The sequence below is a fragment of the Pseudopipra pipra genome, chromosome 6 (genome assembly GCF_036250125.1).
Source record: "Pseudopipra pipra isolate bDixPip1 chromosome 6, bDixPip1.hap1, whole genome shotgun sequence".
Lineage (NCBI taxonomy): Eukaryota > Metazoa > Chordata > Aves > Passeriformes > Pipridae > Pseudopipra > Pseudopipra pipra.
Genome location: NC_087554.1, coordinates 32,938,577 through 32,960,929, shown reverse-complemented (window position 1 = coordinate 32,960,929; position 22,353 = coordinate 32,938,577). Strand labels below are relative to the sequence as shown.

Sequence of the window (22,353 nt, the reverse complement as noted above, 5' to 3'; positions counted from 1 at the left end):
CTGAATATTTTTCCTTTTATTCTTAAAACAAGGACTAAGTGGAGAAGAAGGGATGAAGTGGGGGGAATTGCTAGATAAACAAAACCACACAGAGATACAAACCTAGTAGATAGGGGAACATGGAGACAATGACAAAGACCAAAACTCTTCACCTGTTAACTGATGGCCCATTAAGAACCTACTGGCAGCATTTGGAGAAGATCCATTTGGGCTTTGTAACTGATAAGGCAGGAAACATGAAGGTTCTGATTATTTGAGGAACCTGTAGGACTCTGCAAAATTTAGGCAAAGCTGATAAGTGAAAGGGGATTGAGGTGCTACTAGGAAATAGACAGGAGGAGATATAAAAAGGGCTTGTTTTGTAAAAATTGTGTCCAGTTGATTTGCTTGCCTGACAGCCCTGTGCCTGGTCACTGAAGTAGATCTTCCTGTTAAATACTCACTATTTACCCTGTGCATGTTTGCTGTAAGGAATGATGCTAGCAACTGAGGAAACTAGAAGTTGAATTTGGAGCCAGCAACTGGAATCAGACCTCAGATGAAGTGGCTGTGGTGTCAGCAACTGGAGCAAGTAAGAGTATCTTCATCAGTAGCTCTAGAGTCCATAGATCTTAGAAGGATTGACAGCTACTGGGTGGACTGGGTTGAGTGAAATTGAGCCAGCAACTGGAATCAGACTTTGGGTGATGGGACACATTCTGTACCAGCAACCGGAGCAAGCAAGGGTTTCAGTGTCAACTGCTGGTGTAGGACCATGGATCGCTGATCCTAGGTGCAAGCTACAGGGGTTTGGGCCAAGTGAAATGAAGGGTCTTAGAGTGAGCAGCTGGGGTGGGAACTGTGGCTTATAGGGCCTATGTGCTTAAGTACCAGCTGCTGGGGGTGACACTGGAGTTCACATTTTCCCCTAACCTGGAGTATGAGTGCCATGCATGTGTAATTTGCCTTACAAACTTCAAACTGGACTAGCTGGCAAGTACGAGGCCCAAGTGTTAGGCAGAGGGCCTGGGCTGACAACTGAGGGAACTGCAAATTTTTGTGTGCTTGTGAGTCTAAAGAATTTCACTAACAAACTTCAATCCTGGTTCTGAAAATGATTTTTTTTCTATGGTGGGGATGGTCAAACTGGCGCAGGTGGTCCAGAAAGGCTATGGAGTCTCTGTCTCAGGACAGGTTCAAAACTTGACTGGAAATGGTCTTGAGCACCTCGCTGCTGTTGACTCTATTTTGAGCACAGGGGTAGGACTAGACAGTCTCTAAAGGTCACTTCCAACTCAAGATAAAATCATAGAATTGTAAAGGTTGGAAAAGGAAAAGACCTCGAAGATTGTTGAGTTCAACCATTAACTAGCAGCACTGTGTTCACCACTAAACTGTGTTCCCAAGTGCCACATTGAATCCAGGGATGGTGATTCTACCGCTTCCCTGGGCAGCATGTTCCAATATCTGACCACCCTTTCAGTGAAGATTTTCCTAAGATCCAATCTAAACCTCCTCTGGTGCAACTTTAGACCATTTCCTCTCATCCTGTCTCTTGTTAGCTGGGAGAAGAGACTGACACTGGGCTGCAGTCTCCTTTCAGGTAGAGTGATAAGGTCCCTGATGTGCTGCCCCCAGGCTTATCTTAGCAAGCTTGATTTTATTTCTTTCCCTCTTCAAATCTTTTTTAAAGGTCTTTCAGTGAGCCCTGCTAACTCCTGTGCAAAGACTCTTTTTCTGCTTTGGGACAGGCATGCCCCCTCTGTTGCCAGCAGGCTCGGTGTTGTGTAAACTGATCTGTGATCAGAAAAAAAAATACTGCTGGGTTACACTAGGCTTGGAGCCACTTATTCATCTGTGTGATTTTCCTACTCCCACCATTCCCTGAAACTGCCAGGATAGAGAACACTACTTATGCTCCAGATCCCTCAACCAGTTGTCCCAAGGCCCTGAGGTCCCTCTTAATAGTCCCCAGGCTGCTTTTAGTGCTTCATTGCTGCCCACCTGAAAAACCAGTAATGGATAACTGGAGAGTTTCTTGGTAACATCACTTACCTGGACCCCAAGGAGGCAGCAGACTTCCCTATGGATTGGGTCTGATTGGCATATTGGCCCCTCTGTTTCTCTCAAAATGGAGTCACGGATGACTTTTTTTTTTCATAACTGAGGCAGTCATGATGTGGTGGGTAGACTGACTCACCCTGGACAATTCCTCCAACTTGTGAACCTTTGTCCATGTTGTAGTGTGTCCGACTCTCAGTTCCACAGTCTCATACCTGTTATATCAGGGCACATGGGAACATGAGGTAGGTCGGGAGGGGATTCACCTCTTGCCCTAAGCAGAGACCTGGTTCCATTCCCTTCATCTTGTGGGTCCCCTGCGTCTTCCTGGAGGCAAGAGGGTAGGCTACCCTTTGCTTCCTGTGATGTGACTGGCTGGTGAACATAACTGGATATGAATTTGTAAAGTGCAAAGGGTGTAAGCGGTGTAGTTAAATTTTACGAACTTCTCTGCTAAAAACATATAAAGGCTTGGCTCTCTAATTTACTAGTGAATGTGCTGGCTGATTTTTGTTATGAATAGGTGCTACAGACTTCTTAAGTGAACCTTATAAAGAGATTTGCAAGTAAGCAAGCACTGCTAACATCTTATCTGGGACAGAAGCAGTGGGAAATAGAGTGATAGTGATTTTTCTACAGAAATTAACTTAGTTGCAAAATTAAGTGCACTTTACTTTGGCATTATCTATCATTTGGCACTATCTAATTTATGAAAAAAAAAACTAAAGAAAATTAATATGTCTTTATTATTCTTTGTAACGTCAATTAGGTAACACTGAGAAGTATTTGTCTTGTTTTATAGGAATCATTCTATTCCCAGTAACTGTACTTGTTCTCAGTTATAGATCCAATCTAATGACATCAGTGACTGAACATGTAGTTAGCTCACATATTTCCATTCCGCTAGGATAATGATTGATCTGTCACTTTTTAGAGATGGCTTTTGCTTGCAGGTTTGTAGGTATCTCCTACTGGAGTAACAATAACTGTAAGACTTAAATCACTATGCAGGTGAAACTGCCATGCAACTGTTTGTCGGTGGTTTGAATTTTTGATTTTGGAGGATATGGTTGATGGGTATGATTCATTTATGCTCTTTCAATATCCTGACTCTGCCAGTTCTTGCCTAAATCTCAAACATTTCATTTTCTATAGCCTAGCTTGTGTAATATGTGTAAATGCTTGACATGGAATGGACAGCAGTTGAATGTACTTTAATTTTCACAATTTATTTCTGTGCTATCTTTTCTACTTTTTTCTGTCTTTTTTTAATGTATTTCATATGAAGGTTGTTACAGTATCTACTATGCTTTTCAAATCCTTTTTGAAAGATTTCTGTTGTAATGTCCTCTGCATTTGATGCCTTTTCTGTTTTCATCTGTAACAGATGCGGATGATTACTGAGTATAGCGAGGTTTTTGTTTTAAAGAATTGCCAAAAATATCAGAGAGCTCACTTCTGAAATAATTCAGTTTCAAATATACATGACAGTAATTTATGGTTTTCAGAATTTTTTTTTTGAAATAAGGATGTAATTAATCTTAGCAGACTCTTATTGGAAAAGTTTTATACACAGAAAACATGATAAACTAACAGGTATGTGCATGTACATAGTGGAAATGGAAGCTATAGCTGGATTTCAAGGGCATTATATCCTCATATTAAGCATCCTTTAAAATAATTTGTAGGCACTAGAACTCTATAAACTATAAAGTTTCTTTTAATTCTGTGGTTTAACATTGGGGAAGTAGTTGTGGTTGATATTGAATAGTGTGTATATAGCCTCTAGGTCCATAGAATGGAATTTACCATTGAAATGTATTGATTTTCTAATAAATTTTAAAAGCTTTGCCCAGAATTTTTTGTCTAGGTAATATATAGTACCATATATATAATATGATATATGGTGGCACACCATTCTGACATTCTCTCAATAAGAACATGATTGGAGAAGTTTAATGAATTGTTTGAAGAGAAGCATTGCATGTAAAAATTCTTTAATGTTCTCTACATCCCTTAATGTATCTGATAATTGATTGAATAAGCTCAAATGTACCTTAATGTATCTTTATATTCAGTAGTATAGAGTAACTATCAGTATTGTAGTTCCTTTAGTACTCTTTCTCTGTATAATTTGTGATGCCTCCGTATGCATGTAAACATTTGAACTTGTTTCATACTTATTCCATTCTTACCAATTCTGGAACCTCATTTGCTATATGTTCACAGCCATATTTTGGTCTGGTCTATAGAAAGTTTGGGGGAGAAGCCTCAGGTTTAACCTAAATCTCTGCTTTCATGACTGAAAACTCTTTGAAACCAGTAATTGTTTTCCCCAAGATATGAAATAGTTACAGTTAAAAGACAGGTCTTAAGCACTTCTAGAGCCTGTGGCACCTTGCAGTTCTGCTTCAGACCTGTCTTGTCTCATAATTGGTGTCATATCATCTTTGAGTCCTTGGCAAAAAAAAAACTATTTAGACGGTAACATTCCAGCTCACACATCCTTTTTTTTTTTTTTTTCTTCACCCTTTTTTTTTTTCTTACTCCTAAAGTCTGGATAAGTAGCATGTAAATATTTATCGGCTATTCACAGGCTCACTCTGGTTCTGAGATCTGGTGCAAATTCCTGGGTCTGTATGTGTTTAAATGCTACTGCCCGTTTTTCTGTGGTTCTTCTGCCTACACCTGACAAGGATAGAACTTAAATTCAGGTCATCATGACATTGTAAAATCCCCTCTGAGAACACTATTTTTAAAAAATACCTTTGAAAAAGGTTCTTCTATTGTCATGTAGAAAGCAGCTAGCCTAAAACTTCGTATACTGACTGAGCAAATGTCTGCTTTTTAAAATCTTTTTGTAGGACCTTTTCCAGTTTGTTTTGAGTTCCTAAAATTTAAGAGAGAATTTTTTGCTCCAGTGTATGTCCCTCATTTTCAGAGCTGCATACTAAGTATTCCTTCTGCCAACAGTTGAGAACAATGTCTAAAATCCTGAATGGTATTGGATTCTGTAAAAAGATCCATAGGACTTTTACCTTAAAGTCAGCTTTTAAATTTTGTAGCAAAAACTGTTAATCTGACAGGGAAATCTTACATTTTAAACAAATTGTGATATTAAATAAATATCTGAAATATTTATAGTTCATAGTTTGGAGAGAACAGTCATACACAGAATATATGATTTAAAGAATATGCTAAATATGGTGCACATCCATTCTCATTTTGAAATAGGTATGATCTAAATGTCTGTTGCTGTTGACATCTTTACTAATGTGGTGGTGGTCATGCACTAAGATTCCAAAAGGCTGACAGCTTCTATTTGGATTCCTTCCTGCTGTCAGGTGTCAAGTTTTTAAAATTGGTTCATCTGTAATTGAGACAAGACACTGGCTATTCCATTAATATTTTTGATCATCTTTCAAACACTAAAAATTTCTAAGTTAAACCTTGCAGGTTGAATTTATTATGCCAAAGTCTCTTACATTTGTGAACTTCAGTTACCAGTTAATTTCTAAAATGAAAATAAATTTATCACTATGGATGTCCTATAGTATATCTTTCTGTTGCTAACTGGTTAACCTGCCAGTATATCACTGCACCAGATGTAAAAGAAATGGGTAAAACAAACAAAATACATGCAATTATGCAATATAAACATAATCCAAAAGGATGCTCCATTAAAATGAACTGTAATACTCCTCTAATATATCTAGTAATTTCTTAATTTGATCATACAATATTATGCCATAGGTCATGAATGTGAGAGTTGCAAAGCCTGCCAATACTGACATCGCAATTCATAGAATCATAGAATGGTTTTGGTCAGAAGGGACCTTTAAAGATCATATAGTCTGGCCCCCTGCCACAGACAGGGACATTTTTCACTAGATCAGATTGCTCAGAGTGCTGTTCCAATGATGTGGCATCCACAACTTCTCTGGACAACATGTTCTGGTGTCTTATCACACTTACTCTAAAAAAGTTCTTTCTTATGTCCAGTCTGAATCTACGCTCTTTCAGTTTAAAACTGTTGTCTCTTATTCTGTCACTACAAGCCCTGGTAGCAAGTCTCTCTCCATCTTTCTAATAAGCCCCCTTTAAGTATTGAAATGCTTCATTGAGGTCTCCCCAGAGCCTTCTCCAGGATGAACAATGCCCAACTCTCTCAGCTTTTCTTGATAGTAGAGTTGCTCCAATCCTCTGACTGTTTCTGTGGCCCTCCTTGGGGCCTGCTCTAACAAGTCCATTCAGTAAATAATGATAAGGTGCTTATGCAGGATACATCTTTCTTGGATAATTCCACTTCTTTGATCAGCATGGGATATATCTTGATGTTTTTAGTCAATCTGCTATGCTGTTAATTAATGGGTATACTTAACGTCACTTCCGTTCTTAAAGCAAGAAAGCTGTGATACAAAGGACAGCAAACTATATAAATATTTCAATGACAAGTATACAGCCTGGAAGTTGCATTGAAAAAAAAGAAGTGAAATGGTTAATACTGAACTACTTAACTTTCTGAAACAACTTTTCATCCAGAAGTTGTTTTGTTTTGTTACAAGGACTGACTATTTTATTTCTGTATATTTGCTTATCATGCCTTGCTGATGTTTCACTATAAGGTATGGAAGTTTATTCCAGAGTTACGATTAGGGTTTGGTCCAACCACTGTTGAAGGAGTAGACTGACAACGGAAACCCCAACTCTATTTTTAAAATCTTCTGAGAAGTCTCAGATGGTGCTGTGCGAATTTCCATCAAAGAACTCTGCTGTCATCATAAGGATCCATTTGCAATGAACTGGTTGTGATTATTGGGAGAAATTTGTATGCTTACTGGGGGAAGAAAGGCCTCGGTATGTTACTACCAAGCAAATAAAGGCTTTTCATTTATAAAAAGACATTAAAACCAACCAATAACAAGTATTAGAAGCAAAGCTAAATCTGCTGAGAATCCACCTCCACCCCACCACCACCACCACCAGTGATTTAAAATCTGCTCTGGATATTGCTTTCCTTCATTTGTTCATGAGTTTTGTGGTGATTTACAACATGGTGTGTCTGAGAACACCTTTGTTTAAGAAATTAACACATACTGCTTGACCGAAGATTTGTTTATAGACTTTTAAAGCAAAGGAAAGCCTATGATATATTCATGTGACCTCTTCCTGATTCAATTGCGTGACTGTGATGTCTGTATTTTGGGACCAAAATATTTGTGCAGTATGACTTTTGTGTGGCGGTCCTAAGATGAATTTTATCATATTGCAGCAGACCTGTATAAACTTTTCTAATTACAGAAATAAAAAATATAACTTGAATATTTTTTGAACCTTTTTTTTCATAAGCTTAATCTGATACTAAACTTTGCTTTAGTCCTTGGATACACACTTTAGTAAACAATGTTCCTAATATTATTTTATGCAGTAAGTAAATTTAGTATTTATTGAAAAATTGGATCTTCATAGTGTGTAGTGTGAGGAAGAAGTGCTCTCAAGATATACAGAAGACTCATGTCCCTTTGGCAGAGTGACAGAATGTAACTGCTGCGAGACAAAATTGGGAGTTCTGTAAACAGGAAATGTCTGCTTTGCTGGCATGTATGAAAGAGAAAAAACGGTACAAATGGTTTCATGACTGGAAAGGTAGTGTTTTGTTTTAAAAAAAGTAATAATTGAATTTATCCTGATATTTTTCTTAGCACTCTACAGTTGCTTTTAAATTTTTCTCATTATTATTTGCATGATTTATGTATTTTTGGATGAGCAGTTTGGTTTTTTTTTTCTCCTGCTGCCAGGCAATATGACTGAAACTCTTAAACCTGGAAATACTGAACAGAATATGGCAATGTGAATACCTTTTATGCAGCCTTTGAAGTTGAACAGAAAAATAAGGTTACCTCTGAAAGCATTTAAATTAGGACATATAAGTATGTCCAAACATAAGATTAAAAAATATTAATCTTAATACTTTTAAAATGTTCACGCAGCTTCAATATGGATCATGTGTATCTCATGTTGCCTCCTTGTTCTGTTTGTTTCTAATTTGAAGGAAGTATAGGATTAAAGTTCATATTACTTGAATTAACTTAAAAAGAGAGACTTGAGTTGTCAAGGAACTTGATGACTTGTCATCGTTTTGATCCAAAGAAGAAAAGAGAATAGAAGAACACACAAAAGAATCCATCCTGGAAGACACAATACACTTTCCTTCCCTATGTACATTTTTAGAATATGTTCAAAGAGGAGATTCCGATGTTCTCCTCCATTTCCAAGTTCACTGACCAAGGGTAATGGTTCCTCCTCGTTTACATAATTGTTTCTGTAATGTGCATTTCCCTATGTGCTTGCTAAGGGAAAACTTCTTCTAATAGCTAGTCAGTATTCAGTGAATCTCAGGATCCCAGAGACATCTGTAGTCATTTTTGGAGGCTGCTGATCAATGTGGAATCATCAGTAAAGACATACTGTACCTCACCACTAGGTTGCATTTGTAGTAACTACAGGTAAGTGCATAAGCTTAGTAGGTTATTTTGTGTGGTAATTTTTTTTGTTTCTTTCTGTGTGTATGCTTTGGGTTTGAGTCTTTTTTGAGTCTTGAAAACAATTTTGAGGTTTTACTTAGTTTCCTGTTTATTTTTTTTCACGACTAGTCCAAAAAAGAAAAGAATTGTTTTTTAACTTGACAAAGAGTAGGCAAAATGAAAAATCCATGTCATACACTAGCTTTGTAACTATAAAAAAATTTTTTTCAAGCAAGCAATCTATTCTTATTCAACAAAAACAAAATTCAAAATATCCGAAACTTCAATTAATCAAATCTATACTGCATGCTATATGTGAGTATTAGTCATAGTGTTACAATGAACAATTATTTTGTTTATTAAGAATGGAATTGCCCTTAGCACAATAAATAAAGAAATCAATACAGCAGGGCTTTTGGAAATTTCCCTCAAGGAATTTTTTTTGAGAGTTATACCCTAGTGATTTGACAGAGGAAAAGTGACATGGCCATGCAGTAAAATCTCTCATGTGGTTACATGCTTTGCCCTGAATCTGACTTCTGCATGACATGTGATACACAATTACCAAACTGTTGTTATTAATTAAAGGAAAATTACACTGTTTTTTGCAGTACAGGAATCTAAACAAACGGAATTGTTCTAGCTAGATGGCAAATGAATACATTAAGTACTTTTTCTCAGCCTCAAAGCCAAAACAACCCAAGTAAAATTTAATCAAAGAAGCTTTTCATTTTTATGAACTAATTAATTAGGAAGTCTAAATAGTTAACTAGTTAAATAGTTACCAAGGCAACTGTGTTGCCTTGGTAAATAATAAATTCAGCATCCAGAATTTTTCCACATCCTTCTTCTGAAGTAGAAAAGCAGTAGCAGAAATAAAAAAGCAATGCCAGAACTCTTTTCTGGTATCAGTTTTATGAAAATTAATTTTTCACAATGTACAAGAGAGAAAAGATTGAAATCTTGAGTTGCAAAGTGTTGCAGTAATAATAACTAAAGTAATAAATCCCAATAATGAGTTTAAAGGTTGTTCTTTTCAAATTTGGAAGTAGTGGAATCCTTTCAAGTAGCACTGTATGAAGCTTCTGTTTGAGAATTAGTGGAATAATTGACTATATCCATTAGGAAGTTGGAAACTAGGTAAATTATGGACTTTTTTTAAATGGATCATTTATGCAACAGAAATGCATAGTTAACTCGCTTTAATTTTATACTAGTATTTAGGAAGTCTTGGTGTACTTCATCAGCTTCCTGACTTCAGCCACCCTTCTTCATTTTAATTCTTAAATGTAGCAAACCAAGGAACGTTATGTGACAAGAGTTTCACATATATTGTTAGCCTTATACCAGAAGGTGTGAAATTTGACTGCAGCAAAGTGATTTATCACTCTACCAAAAAAAAAATTAAATACTGGCAGATCAAGTGAAAAAGTACTTTGACTACTCAGTTCTATCTTTTCACTATCCTCTGGTGATTTAGAGTTGCTTCCCACAAAACACTGTTTAGAAGTTCAAAGGCCTAACCTACAGGTTTTATTAAAGCTGTAGTAATCACCCACGGCGCAGGTGAATGTTGACTAGGTCTACTAAGCTATATGACCTTCCTTTTTTGTAAAAACTGACTAGGATACATCAGAATTTTTTTTGAGAATAAGACTTTAATGCTTTATATAATTTTAATGGACAAAGCTAATAGAATTTAAAACCAATTGTTTCCTATATTTAAATGAATTTGTAAGACGCTTTCTGAAAGAAAAATATCTGACTCCTCACTTGATTTTTAGCATTTGTTATTCTACTGATTAAAGAGTTCTACGTAATTTACATTACTAAATGTTTAGGAATACATTCAGTGCAGGTAGCTGGGTGTGCAGCTGCAGTGGAGCTGCAGGTTGGGCTCTGGGGGGCAGGAGCCCAAGCCTGAGGCAAGAGCCTGTGACCTGCCAACCTTTGCATGACAAAGGGCACAGGGATCCGTGGCCCAGCCATGGACCCACACTCAGAGACAGCAGGAGCCGAGACCCCCAGACTTCCCCACACTTGGACTGTGAGACCAGGGGTTCCTTTGTTCGGGATCTCCCCTTGGAGGCACAGGCTCTAGCTGTCAATCTTGTTATTTAGTTATTGCACCATGATTAAATTATTCTAGGATCCGGACATCTGAGACTCTGCCATGGGAAACCTGGGGTGGAGCCAGCAGGGAAAGCTGGTCTACCTGTGTGAGTGTGGGGTGTGTGTAGGGGGTCAAGCAGGGCAAAGGTCGGTTCTCTGGAGCTCCCTGGATCTGGCTGCTGCAAAGGGGCTTCAGTCCCAGCACAAGTAGTGAGAGTGTGACTGCCAGATTAGCACCTGGAGGGTCAGACAGGAAAGTTTCTAAACAGGAAAGTTTCTATGAGAATAGATTTAGACTCAGTTTCTGTTTTCTCAACATTTTAGGGTCATGCTAAACCCGGTTGGAATAAAACACTTTTTTTTTTTTTTTAAATCACTGTCATACCTTGTTATATAGCCCTCTGCTATAGGTGAAAAGTGCTGGGCAAAAATTATATATTTTTCCCTATATATCTTGAAATCTATAATCAGAAACAGATTTGCAAAAGTGCAAGTAAAAAATATGTGCACCTTGGGAGCATCAAAATTCAGTTATCAGCAAATGTTTTGACATAGAATATCTCTATGAACAGCCAGAGTTTTAAAATTTATATTGGGTTTATTTTAATTGTGTTGTTGCCTTTCATTCCCTTGTTTAAATGAACATTTGTTTGGTTTATTTTCCCAGTCTTTGTCACGTTTTTTATTTCAAAGAAAAGTCACTGTCAGATTAAAGCTAGGTTTAAGCTAGAGAACTGAGAGAACTACCCTATGATTAACAAACAATAAAGAATGAAAAAAAGAGTTTTATAATCAAGATATTAAAATTGTAGTATGCACAGAGTTTAAAAGTCAAAACTTTAATTCTATATGCACATTTTATAATACAGTTAATAAAGCCAGTTTTCTTGTTCTCTGGAACATCACAGTATAAAATTAGTGTGATTACTGTTTCATTATCATCCTGACAGATGGCATATTTGATAGAGAAGCTAATTATGAGATGTGGAAATTTTTTTGAGAATATTTATTGTAATTTCACTTATAAAGCAATTGTCAAATATTGGTGTATAGAGAACATGAGTACCCATGAGGGAATAGAGTAGTTAGTGTCTTGTTTCTTGTGTGCTCATGTACTGTGGGGGAAAAAAACTATAAATAAAAAATAATCCTAATAAGATATGGAGAAGACTGCATAATAACATATATTTCCTATTCTAGTGCCTTCGGGTTGTTCATTGCTTCTCATGAGATGAGATGAATGCATATATATCTAGAAAATGGAGGGCAACATTACCTTTTTGAATCATGATCAACCCAGATCAATCCATTGCGAATTATGAATAATTTTCTAGCATTCAGTAACTATGAAAGATTACTTAACAATTATGGAATCTTGAAAAACGAGGTCTTTAGGAGATCTCAGGATGCATATATTTCCTTACTTAAGGAAAGACTGACTATAGCCATGAAACAACATGCTCACAGATGCCATCATAAACTGTGGTGTCTTTAAAATCTACCCAATTTTAGTGCCTTGCTATCCCTATTGTTAGGAAAGGAGAAGGAAATATTTTTCCAATACCCAGCTTCAGTCTTGCTGCAGTTCAAGATTTATGTTCCTACTTCTGTCTGTTACATATGGGAAACGTATTATTCCCTTCTATTTTGGGGCAAACTCTTATATATGTTTATAAATTGTTTATCACAGCCCTAATTAGTTAATAGATTTTATTTATTTATTTATTTGTTTATTTGACTGAATATTAGAGTTAATGAGATTGCAAGTCATCTCTGGAGCAGGTTGCTTATTGTATTGTTCAGCTGAGTTTTGAGGTGTCCAAAGATGGATACTAATCGGTTTGTTTGACCATGCTCACTAGGGAAGGGGAAGACAGGGGAGCTGGGAAAAGGAATAAGTAGGTAGAGCAGTCATGGTAGGAAATTATTTTGAGTAGCAAGGATATGATCAAGCTGTGAACCATCCTAGAAGGACTTTCAGAAATTAAGTAACAGTTGAAATTCATGCTAAATGTGAATTTATAAGCAGGAGGAAAAAATTAACAATCCAGCTTCATGCTTAAAATAATTGGCTCAGAACTGAGAAGTAAGATCCTGGTATTACAATAGTTCAATGAAAAAATCAGCTGAATACTCATTAATGGCCAAAAAAGGCAATCAAATATTAGAAATTACAAAGAGCATAAGAAAGAACAGAAGAGAGAATGTCTTTTTGCTATTGCATAAACATGTAATTTTTTTCCGTACTTTGAATAGTATGTGGAATTGTGCTTACCTCATTTTAAAAAGAAACCATTACAACTGGAAAATATTGAGGAAAAAAGTCAGATGAGGATCAGGTTAACAATCAGATGAGGAACCACTTATTTGGAAGCTTGGACTTTTCAGGTTGGAAAAATGTTTGATGTAGAATCATAGAATTATATAATCAACCGGGTTGGAAAGGGCCTCTGAGATCATCAAATCCAACTTGATCCACCACCACTGTGGTTGCTTGACCATGGCACTAAGTGCCACATCCTACCTCAGATGATGAGGATGGACTGCAGTTTCACTGACTGTTGTGATGCAGGAGCTTGGTGGTATGAAATGGAACTCATAGGAACCAGGCTGAGAACAAACACAAGAATTTGATTTTCCTGTAGCTGAGCTGTATCACTGCAGATTGAAGGAGGTTACAAATCACAATTTCACGTGAATTCAAGAGAAGGCTGGAGGCTGGGCAGAAAGAGGATGGAAGGAAGGTATATTCCCTTCATGTTTAAAAGCTATGTCTGGATCTAAAAATTTCTTGACCTGAAAATAATGGTACTCATCCACCTTGAATCCTGGATAATTGAGAAGAAATCACAGGCAGCATAAGAAGTCCATTTCTGTACTCTAAGTCAAGATCTTTGCAAAACTAAGTTGCCAAACTCTAGTAAATGTAAAATTCTAGCAAGGATTTGTGTGTTCATCTATTGTGATGCCCTCCTCCCCACCACTTCAAATGCTTGTAATGGGGTCAGATTTAGGAGAGATTTTTTCCCCTTAAGAAGAAGAGAGTCCAATTCCATATCCTAGGGCAACACTGTTCAAGCTCCAGCTTGCAAGCAGAAATACTCTTCTATTTCTTAACTGAAAGACTGTAAGATTGTTTTTCAAATGGGCCACAACTATGTTTCCTGCACTTGTTTTTAGAAATAACTGAAAATATTTAGTGACATTAGCAGTGCACTGAAGCTATGCCTTTTGGACAAAGTTCTGCAAAAAATAGAACTGTGTGGAGTGAGACCAGTCATTTCAGTGAGACCATTCCCCTTGTGAAACTAAGTGGTGGGCGCCAACAAATTTACCAAACCCATCTTTGTTAGAGCATTGTCAACTCTGCCTGTAGTTCCTTATTTTGTAGAGAAAAATGCAACCAGTGTAGATGGGCTTGTATTTTTGGATTACTGCATTTAATGGTTTAATTTCATTATGCTAGAAACCCTTGCTCTTTTATACATGTGGATTTCAAAGGAAAATAATTCATTTATTTGAGTAATTCTCATTTAAAGTAAGTTTTTATGTATGTTCATAGAATCATTGAATAGGTTGGGTTGGAAGGGATCCTGAAGATTGTCTAGTTCCATCCCTCTGCCATGGGCCTAATAGACCAGGCTTCTGAGGGCCCCATCCAACCTGACCTTGAACACTTCAAAGGATGGGGCGTCCATAGTTTCTCTGGGCAACCTGTTCCATTGTATATCTAGTCTAAACTTACCTTCTTTCAGTTTGAAGCCATTGCCCCTTGTACTATCTCTACATGCCCTTGTAAAAAGTCTGAAGGCATAATTTTATATTTTAGAAAACTATGATTACAATAGAGATTATGTATATGTCTCTGTGGAATGATGAGTACTTTAATGTAGTAGGGAGAATAAATACAGTATGAGCTATATAGAAGTAATGTAATGTAATCTGCTGATAAGTGCAATTTAGGTGACATATCTCAGTTTTATCCTAAATCTCAGTGTTTATAAATTAATGTTTCAGTATTTTATTATTTTTTTTAATCTCTGAAATATGTATGTTCAAAGATTGGCACAGGAACTAGCTGATGAAAAATGTTTTAAATATCTTTATTTCTATCTTACATATGTTCTGATTTTTTTCCCAAAAAATAGATATGATTCTGATGTGAATATTTAAAAATTCATGAACAGAGGGATGTAATAATGGGTGCTTAATTGTATTGTTAGTATTTTGCAACTTATTACTCTGAAGATTAAAAAGCAGAAATGTTTTTACTAATGAACTTGAAAGCTGAAAATTTCAAAGAGCATTTTAGAGAAATGGAAGTAGAAGCAGCAGGGGAAAAGAAAATTAATTTTCTAAGCATTAATTATCTAATTCTGTCTACCTCCTACTTGACTAAACATCTTAGAATTGTTTGCAAACATTTCTTGGATTCCTATTCTGTACTGTTAAAAATGCTATTGATTGTTATACAAAGCTAGGTAAGAAAAACTTATGTAAGAAAAATTATAACTGTTGATTAATCTCAATTATAATTGTTGTTCATTTTAGTAGTAGTAAGTAGGCAGTGAAGGGTCACCTAAAAGAACACACTTGCAAAATCACACAAATGAGAAACATGCTTTGGAATTCCCTTTTAAAGGGTGTGTCACTTGGTTCCTTTGGTGAAAATGACTTTGTCACTCCCAGTTTTTATTTCAAGTGCCCAAGCTGTGCTACTGTCATAGTATTGCAGTTTCATAAGGGGACTGCAAATAGCAGTGCTGCTTTTAGAACATAATTATTCAAGTGATCTCAGAGTTCAGTACAGGCGGCTCTTGTGTATCTGCTTTGATAATAATAATTGACACCAGTATAACACTATAGCTGGAGAGGGCACAGACATATCATATCGCTTTTGTTTACCAGCTTCCACCCCCTGAAAAACTTCTAAGGTAGTGTCTTTTGGTGAACAGTTGCATGCCTGCATAAAAATAAGTGTCCTACATGCTAGTCTCCAAGTGGTCTTTTTCTTAGTTAGTGGACAAGTTTTGGAAAATATTTCTTTTTAAATTCTGTATATACCTTTGACGCAGTCAAACACTGAAAATAATCTGTTTTGGCTTGCTTATATCAGATTTAGTGTCACATATTAAGAAGTGAAAAAGGACTTGGCACTTTATGACTACTTGTGCGTTTGGCATTGTACCATGCAACGATTTGTAAAAGAGCTTTTAGAATAATCAGGACAACTAAGCAATAGGGCTGTTTCATGCCACTTATTCTTGGAATATATCTTCTGAGGACCACATTCTTGTGACTTATTTGAACTGCCACTTGAAAAATGCCTCTTAGATCTTTGGTTGTAGTCAGAGGTTTTTGAGTACTTTTTTACACGAGACTGTAACAGGGGAATTGTGTTGATAGCTTAAATGTGTTGACGTGCTACAATAATAATTTGTTTATATTTAGTTTATATTTGTTTTTATTTAGTTTCTGGTTTTGTTCTGTTTAGTTTCTGTTAGTTTTAGTTTGCAAAATCACAGGAAAAGTTTTTTTACTGTAAGCATTAAACATATTTTGCTCAGTAAAACTGAGTAACAGTATACTTACAGTTTGTTTTATGCATATAAAGCAACAGAAGGACACAATACTTGAAAAAGCCTTGGAGACAGTATGTGCAGCTTTGTCATTTTCATATGGTCTTATCTATATATCTGTATAGAAACATCTGCTTACATATACGTCAAAAGAATCTCTGTATATGCACATGGTATCAGTTATAGGACTATAATGTGCTAATTTTCAATGGATTCCATGTTACAGAATTTGGTAGCTTTATAGTCTGTATGTAACTTCCAAATATTTACTTTTTTTTCCTTGTACTTTGTATTCTGACAGGATGATGAAGTAGTACTTCAGTGTGTTGCCAGTATTCACAAAGAACAAAGGAAGTTTTGCTTGGCAGCTGAGGGACTTGGGAATCGCCTGTGCTTTTTGGAACCAACATCAGAAGCTAAAGTAAGAAGTTGATACTCTCAACTGGTGTCACTGATAAGTGAATGTTAACCTACTTATCCACAAACATGTTTAATTATGGTTTCTTGAGTGTGGTGCTAGACGCGCCTTATATATGCTTTTCTTTCTGTGACTTCAACATGAGATTTCTTAGAGATTCCAAATATACTTTGTGGCACACCTGTGAACAGTCAAAAGCTGACATTCTTTAACTATCTAAGAGAAGAATATTAAGAATAAATCAAACAGAAAAGGACCTCCTCCTTCTCTTTTGTTCTCTCTGCAACTTTTTCTTGAATTGTCTTCATTTCTTTTCTTTCTAATAATTTATTTTTCCTTCTGGATATTTAGTGGAGGTTTTTGTATCTTTTTTTCTGGAAATGCTGCTATGTGGTCTTACTTTTAGTCTGGATATTATGACCATGTTATACCCACAGTATTTATTTATGCAGTATGACAATTTCTTGTTCATCTCTAAGGTTAAAAATTATGCAGCTTCTAAATTTACTTTTTTTTGCATTCCAAGAATTCAGGCAGATAATTTCTCTCTCATGTACTTTACAAATCATCAGTAATCTTTGTGTATGCTTGAGTAAAACCAGTTATTTTTCACATACGTATGTTCAATTATTGTCCTAAAATCTTCGGCAGTGATTGGGAACTTTTTATTAATTGATAACTCAATTGCAATGTGGTCTGTCTCTTACTGGTGATGACCATCTCAATCTGTAAGACAACATGTTGCTTATCCTATTATAAGAAAAGGAGGAATGGTATGCCTTACTGTAGGGTGCCATAGGTCTGCTTTACTTTTTGTAATTGTCTTAGTAGCAGATAATACTACAGCAGCTTCTGAAGTTTGATTAAAAATAAGAGATTCAGAAAACTTGTATGTAACTACTTTAAAAAAAGCTTAACAGGGAGCTTTCTGAACTGCTGGTCTTGACTGAGAACAGGAAAAATTTTTGGAAAAGGCACGTTTTTGTTTGAAAAATAAGAAGTGTTGAAGGTTTACGTGGATGATTAGAGATTATGATACTTATCAACACCCTTAGCAATGATACTTGCATTTACATTTGGACAAAATTTTGTTTAAGAAATGAGAAAACCAAAATGGTACACATCTAGTGGACAAAAAAATCGTTATTTAATAGATGTGTTCCGAATAAGATCCTACAGGGTTCTGTTCTTACTGCTAAGCTGTTGGATATTTTTGTCAATTAAGACAGTGTTTAAATCGACATATGCAATTTTTCAAGATGATAAAAACTTAGGAGAACTGGGAATTGATGATGCCACACAGAGAAAGATCTACAGTCTTGTATATTAATAGAAACTAGAGGTACATTTTGTGCTGCCAAAGTCTAATAACTGAGTGTGTAAATATGCTTACAAAATGGGAAACTATTCTCATCCCCTTTACAGATGTGAGACAGTTGTAAGTTTCCTGTGTTGATGTGCTGAAGGGATCTAACATTTTTTTTAGCAGTATATTAAAAAAAACTTGGTAAGAGAAGGGAATTTATATTTCTCTGGCTTTTTACACTGCAGACCAGAAGCTGTGGGGAAACATTTGGTTAGTGAGCATATCATCTGCAAAAATTTAATGTTATAATAGTACCTGAAGGAATCTAGAAGACTAAAGTCAGAACAATTAGATATATTGAGTGTTGTGAGTGTGTTGATAGAAAAATGTTAACTACATGATAGACGTGTCTGAGCATAATCTCAGAAATAAAAATTTTCTTCTAAAAAGAGCAGCTCCAGGGTGGAATTGTCAATTGTTTCTTCAGATTTGCTTTGAAAAATTGTGTAGGTTTCCTACATAACATTTGTCTTTTTGTTTATCTTCCTGTATGTCTGGACAAGACTTCACAGAGGTGTTATGGAAAAATTACCAAAAATTCTCATTGACTTTGAAGAATTATTTATTCCAAATTCCTGCTTTCTTTTCTGATATATCTTATTTTATATCTTAATCTGCACTGCAAATTCACTTACAGTAAAACTTGCTCAGCATATCATTAAATACCTGTAAAATAAAATACTTCATTCTCCACCTGATTTTTTTCCTTTATTATTGATTCTTGAAAATTATTTTGTCTTACTTCTGTATGCTAAGTCCAACTTTCTGTAGCCAGAAGTATTCATGCTGTATTTATGTCTATTCCTGCTTTAAAGTGGATTTTTTAAAACCTTGACTTACTTAGTACCTGAACAGATTTTTTTTTCTCATTTTAGCATAAAGATTCTTGACATTAATGTTTTCACATCCTATAACTGTAACTCTGTCCTCTAAGTATTCTTTTTTTCTCTGAACATCCCCTATTAGCACTCTTCTTTTTTTGGGGGGATTACTATACAACCTTGCTCAAAGTCGGGGGAAAAAGCATAGATTAGCAGATGGTCAAGGTTTTATTAAACCATTTCTAAGTGTGTAATTATTAAGAATGTAAAATTGTCTGCCACAGAGGGTTTGTTGAATATCAAACTTATGAAACAGTATCTATTGCAAAAAGAACAGAATATTAATGAACCTTGACAAACTCAATAGTTAATTGCTTTTTTTAAAGGAGACAATCTAGATTAATTAAGGAGGTCAATTGCTACTTGGGTCATGTACCATCCACCTAAATTACCTTTCACTATATTTCTCAGGTCAGTGGAATTTTAAAAAAGAATTTGTTGCCATTCAACCACAGAAATGGAGTATGTGACAGCATGTATGTGTTAACTTATTGTGCAACACAGCAAGTTTTAAAGAGGGATTAGCCTGGATCTGTCTTCTTTGTACTTTTCTGCCAAATATTTATATACCCTTGCTACTTTTTTTCTTGTCCACCTCTTTCCTTGGACATATCAGTGCCAAGAAATTGAAAAAAAATATGGTCTGCCATTTATGAAGTGATTGTAATTTTCATTTTCAAAACCACATGACATATAGATTCAACAATTGAGATCTCCTAAAATAGTCCATATTATTATGTCTTAAGATTCTAAATCTTAGCCATCTTACTACTAGAAATATGTTCTATCAACCTTATACATCAAATAAGATCATATACCTTCTCTTCTGTTTTGTCAGTAGCATTAGAGAACAAATACAATGTTCAGGGTGTAATTCTGAAAGACAGGAAAGCAATAATATGTAGAGAAAGAGTTTTTGTTGATGAACCTGAAGATGTTTCACTTTACTGTGAAGAATACTGCTCAAGGAAAAGTTGAATTGCTGTGTTGTCAAGTTTTGAAGATTTGTATTGTTTTCATACAGGGAAATAGCATGTATCTCAAAACCAAATGAGTAAACATTAAGTATGGATTTAAAAATTAAAAGACACATGTGTTCAAACACACTTCTCATCCTGTTTCACCTGCTTTGCTGATCTATTCTTGCACTGTTTTTTTTTACAGTATGTCCCTCCGGACCTTTGCATCTGTAATTTTGTCCTTGAACAGTCCCTATCTGTCAGAGCCCTTCAAGAAATGCTGGCCAGCACAGGAGATAATGCTAGTGAAGGTGTAAGTAAATTGACCTCAAAGAACATTAAGTTTCTGAATATGGATATTTCTCATTTCTTTCCTTGTCCAGGATTTTCTAGAAGAGGCTCCTCACGTCCTAGCAGTTTTCTTGGTACATTAATTCACCCCATTAATTATATTAATTTCTCTTTAGCATTGAAGAGCTGGTGCATCTGTCTTTTGAAATATTTACAATCCACAAAACCTGAAACATCAACAATTTGATTGCTTTGACCCTAACTCTCCAATTTCAGCTGAATCAAATTGAATAAAAATTTTATCTTCATACAAACAAAGCATGAAAAAACTCTATGGCTTTACTTATTTTATGAGACTAAATGACAACTGATTATTATGGAACTCATATTCAGAGCTAGATAGACTGTCAGTTTTCATTATTATTTTATGTCGAACCAGAAAACTCATATTTACTTTGAGTTGTAATTTTTCTTTTATTGTAGTTACACACATATTAAGTAAATAGGATGAATGCCTGAGAAAGAAACCAAACATAAAAATACAAGTATTGCCTAAAGAAATTTTCTTAAAGATAATATTTCACTATAATATTTTTTTGGTCAAAAAAAGTTTATGCTGAATTTGTTTCATGATAAGAGATTTCATTTTATTTCTGTTCATTTTTCTCGAGTTTGTTATGGTGCATGTAGTTTTAGGATTTTCTTCCTTTCTTAGTACAATCCTAGAAATTAAAATAGAATAATATCTGGGAGGAGAACAGTGATATGATTTAAGTAAAAATCCTAGAGGGGAGAATCAAAAGGGTGATTTATTTACTTGAGATTAATTTTTTCAATGTCATATCCATCTATACAGAAGTGATACATTCAAAATGCATATTATTTTTCTAAATTTAAAAATGACTATAGAATTTTTTTATATTTTTTTCTTGAATTATAAAATGTCATTTATTCAGCAGTTTCTTCATTCTTGTGCAACAATTCAACATTTTAAAATGTTTTTTGATTTTATTTATTTGTAAATCAGATGCATCAGAGCACTACTTTAGCACTTGTCACCCAACAATGACTGACTGTGCAGTGATTGCTTATTGAAACTTTTAATAGACTAAAAGCTCTATGATATAAAAAAAAAAAATCGTGTTTGAAAACATTATTTTTCAAAAAAATAAAAGTAAAGGTGGTCAAATATTTAATTTGTCAAAGTTTTATATCATCCCCAAGAAACTAGTAGTAATGATGGAACTTGTTTTTTTTCTTTTTAAATTATTTAATTGCTGTAATCATTTAAGGTGAGCTATGGTATCTCTTATTTCTGAAGGAAGACATTACACTTTGCAATACAGTTTCTCAACTATATTAAGTTATAAATATATTTAGAATGCTTTTGTACTGAAACTCCTTATTATTTTATTCAGAAGAGTAAATACTAAATTACTCAAAACTAGAATTTGGTTTTTTTCTGACTAAAAAGCCTGAAGATTTTAAATTTTGAAATTTTAAAAACTGAAGAGAAGGTTGCTGTTTTGGAATGATTGAGGAGTGAAGTTCTATACTTTCATGCTTTCAGAATTTTATAATGCCATCCTCAGGGCCTACTCTTCATTCTATTAAAGAATGTTCTCTTTTTTTCACTGTAAGCTTGTTTTTATTGTACTTTATGTATGAAAATCATATAATTTCATTTAGAAGATATGTATATATTCAGGATATGTAGCTCCAAGGTATGTAAACAATATTCATGTAGAAATGTATGTATACATGCATAGATGCGGCATTCTTACTGTTCATTTTATGCTCTTTTAATCCTCTAAGTTAGGAACAGTTCAGCAGGCTAAAATATGAGTTGCATTTTATATTATAATCAATGGATAATGGTAATAAATCTTTCAGAGTTCAGTTGAGGATAAACTGCAGAAAGTGTCTTAAAATATCTTAAGGTATTACATACATTGTGAACACTGGTTACATGCTGTACACAGTGGAATGAAGTTATTTCTAATGAGAAATTTCTTATGTGTTGGCAAAATTGTTGCACACTGTAAAACCTCCAGGCCCAGGAGCTGCTGGCTCACGGGATCGGCTATGAGTTTTACTTTAATATACAGATATACGGTTTTTTAATACCTTGAGACAGCATTAAGAGAATAAGCTACAGGCTTGTTCCCAAGGAATTTCTTTGT

The 22,353-nt window shown here is 35.1% G+C and overlaps 1 protein-coding gene across 14 annotated transcripts in view; it reads left to right on the top strand.

The window, feature by feature from the left end:
• Window positions 1–22,353, top strand: part of RYR3 (ryanodine receptor 3) — a 212,354-nt gene that overhangs the window by 27,882 nt on the left and 162,119 nt on the right. For all 14 annotated transcript variants that reach the window (XM_064658435.1, XM_064658448.1, XM_064658446.1 and 11 more), the window contains exons 2-3: window positions 16,557–16,676; window positions 20,085–20,192. In XM_064658435.1, the coding sequence (XP_064514505.1) occupies window positions 16,557–16,676; window positions 20,085–20,192 (228 nt within the window). The remainder of the gene's footprint in view (window positions 1–16,556; window positions 16,677–20,084; window positions 20,193–22,353) is intronic.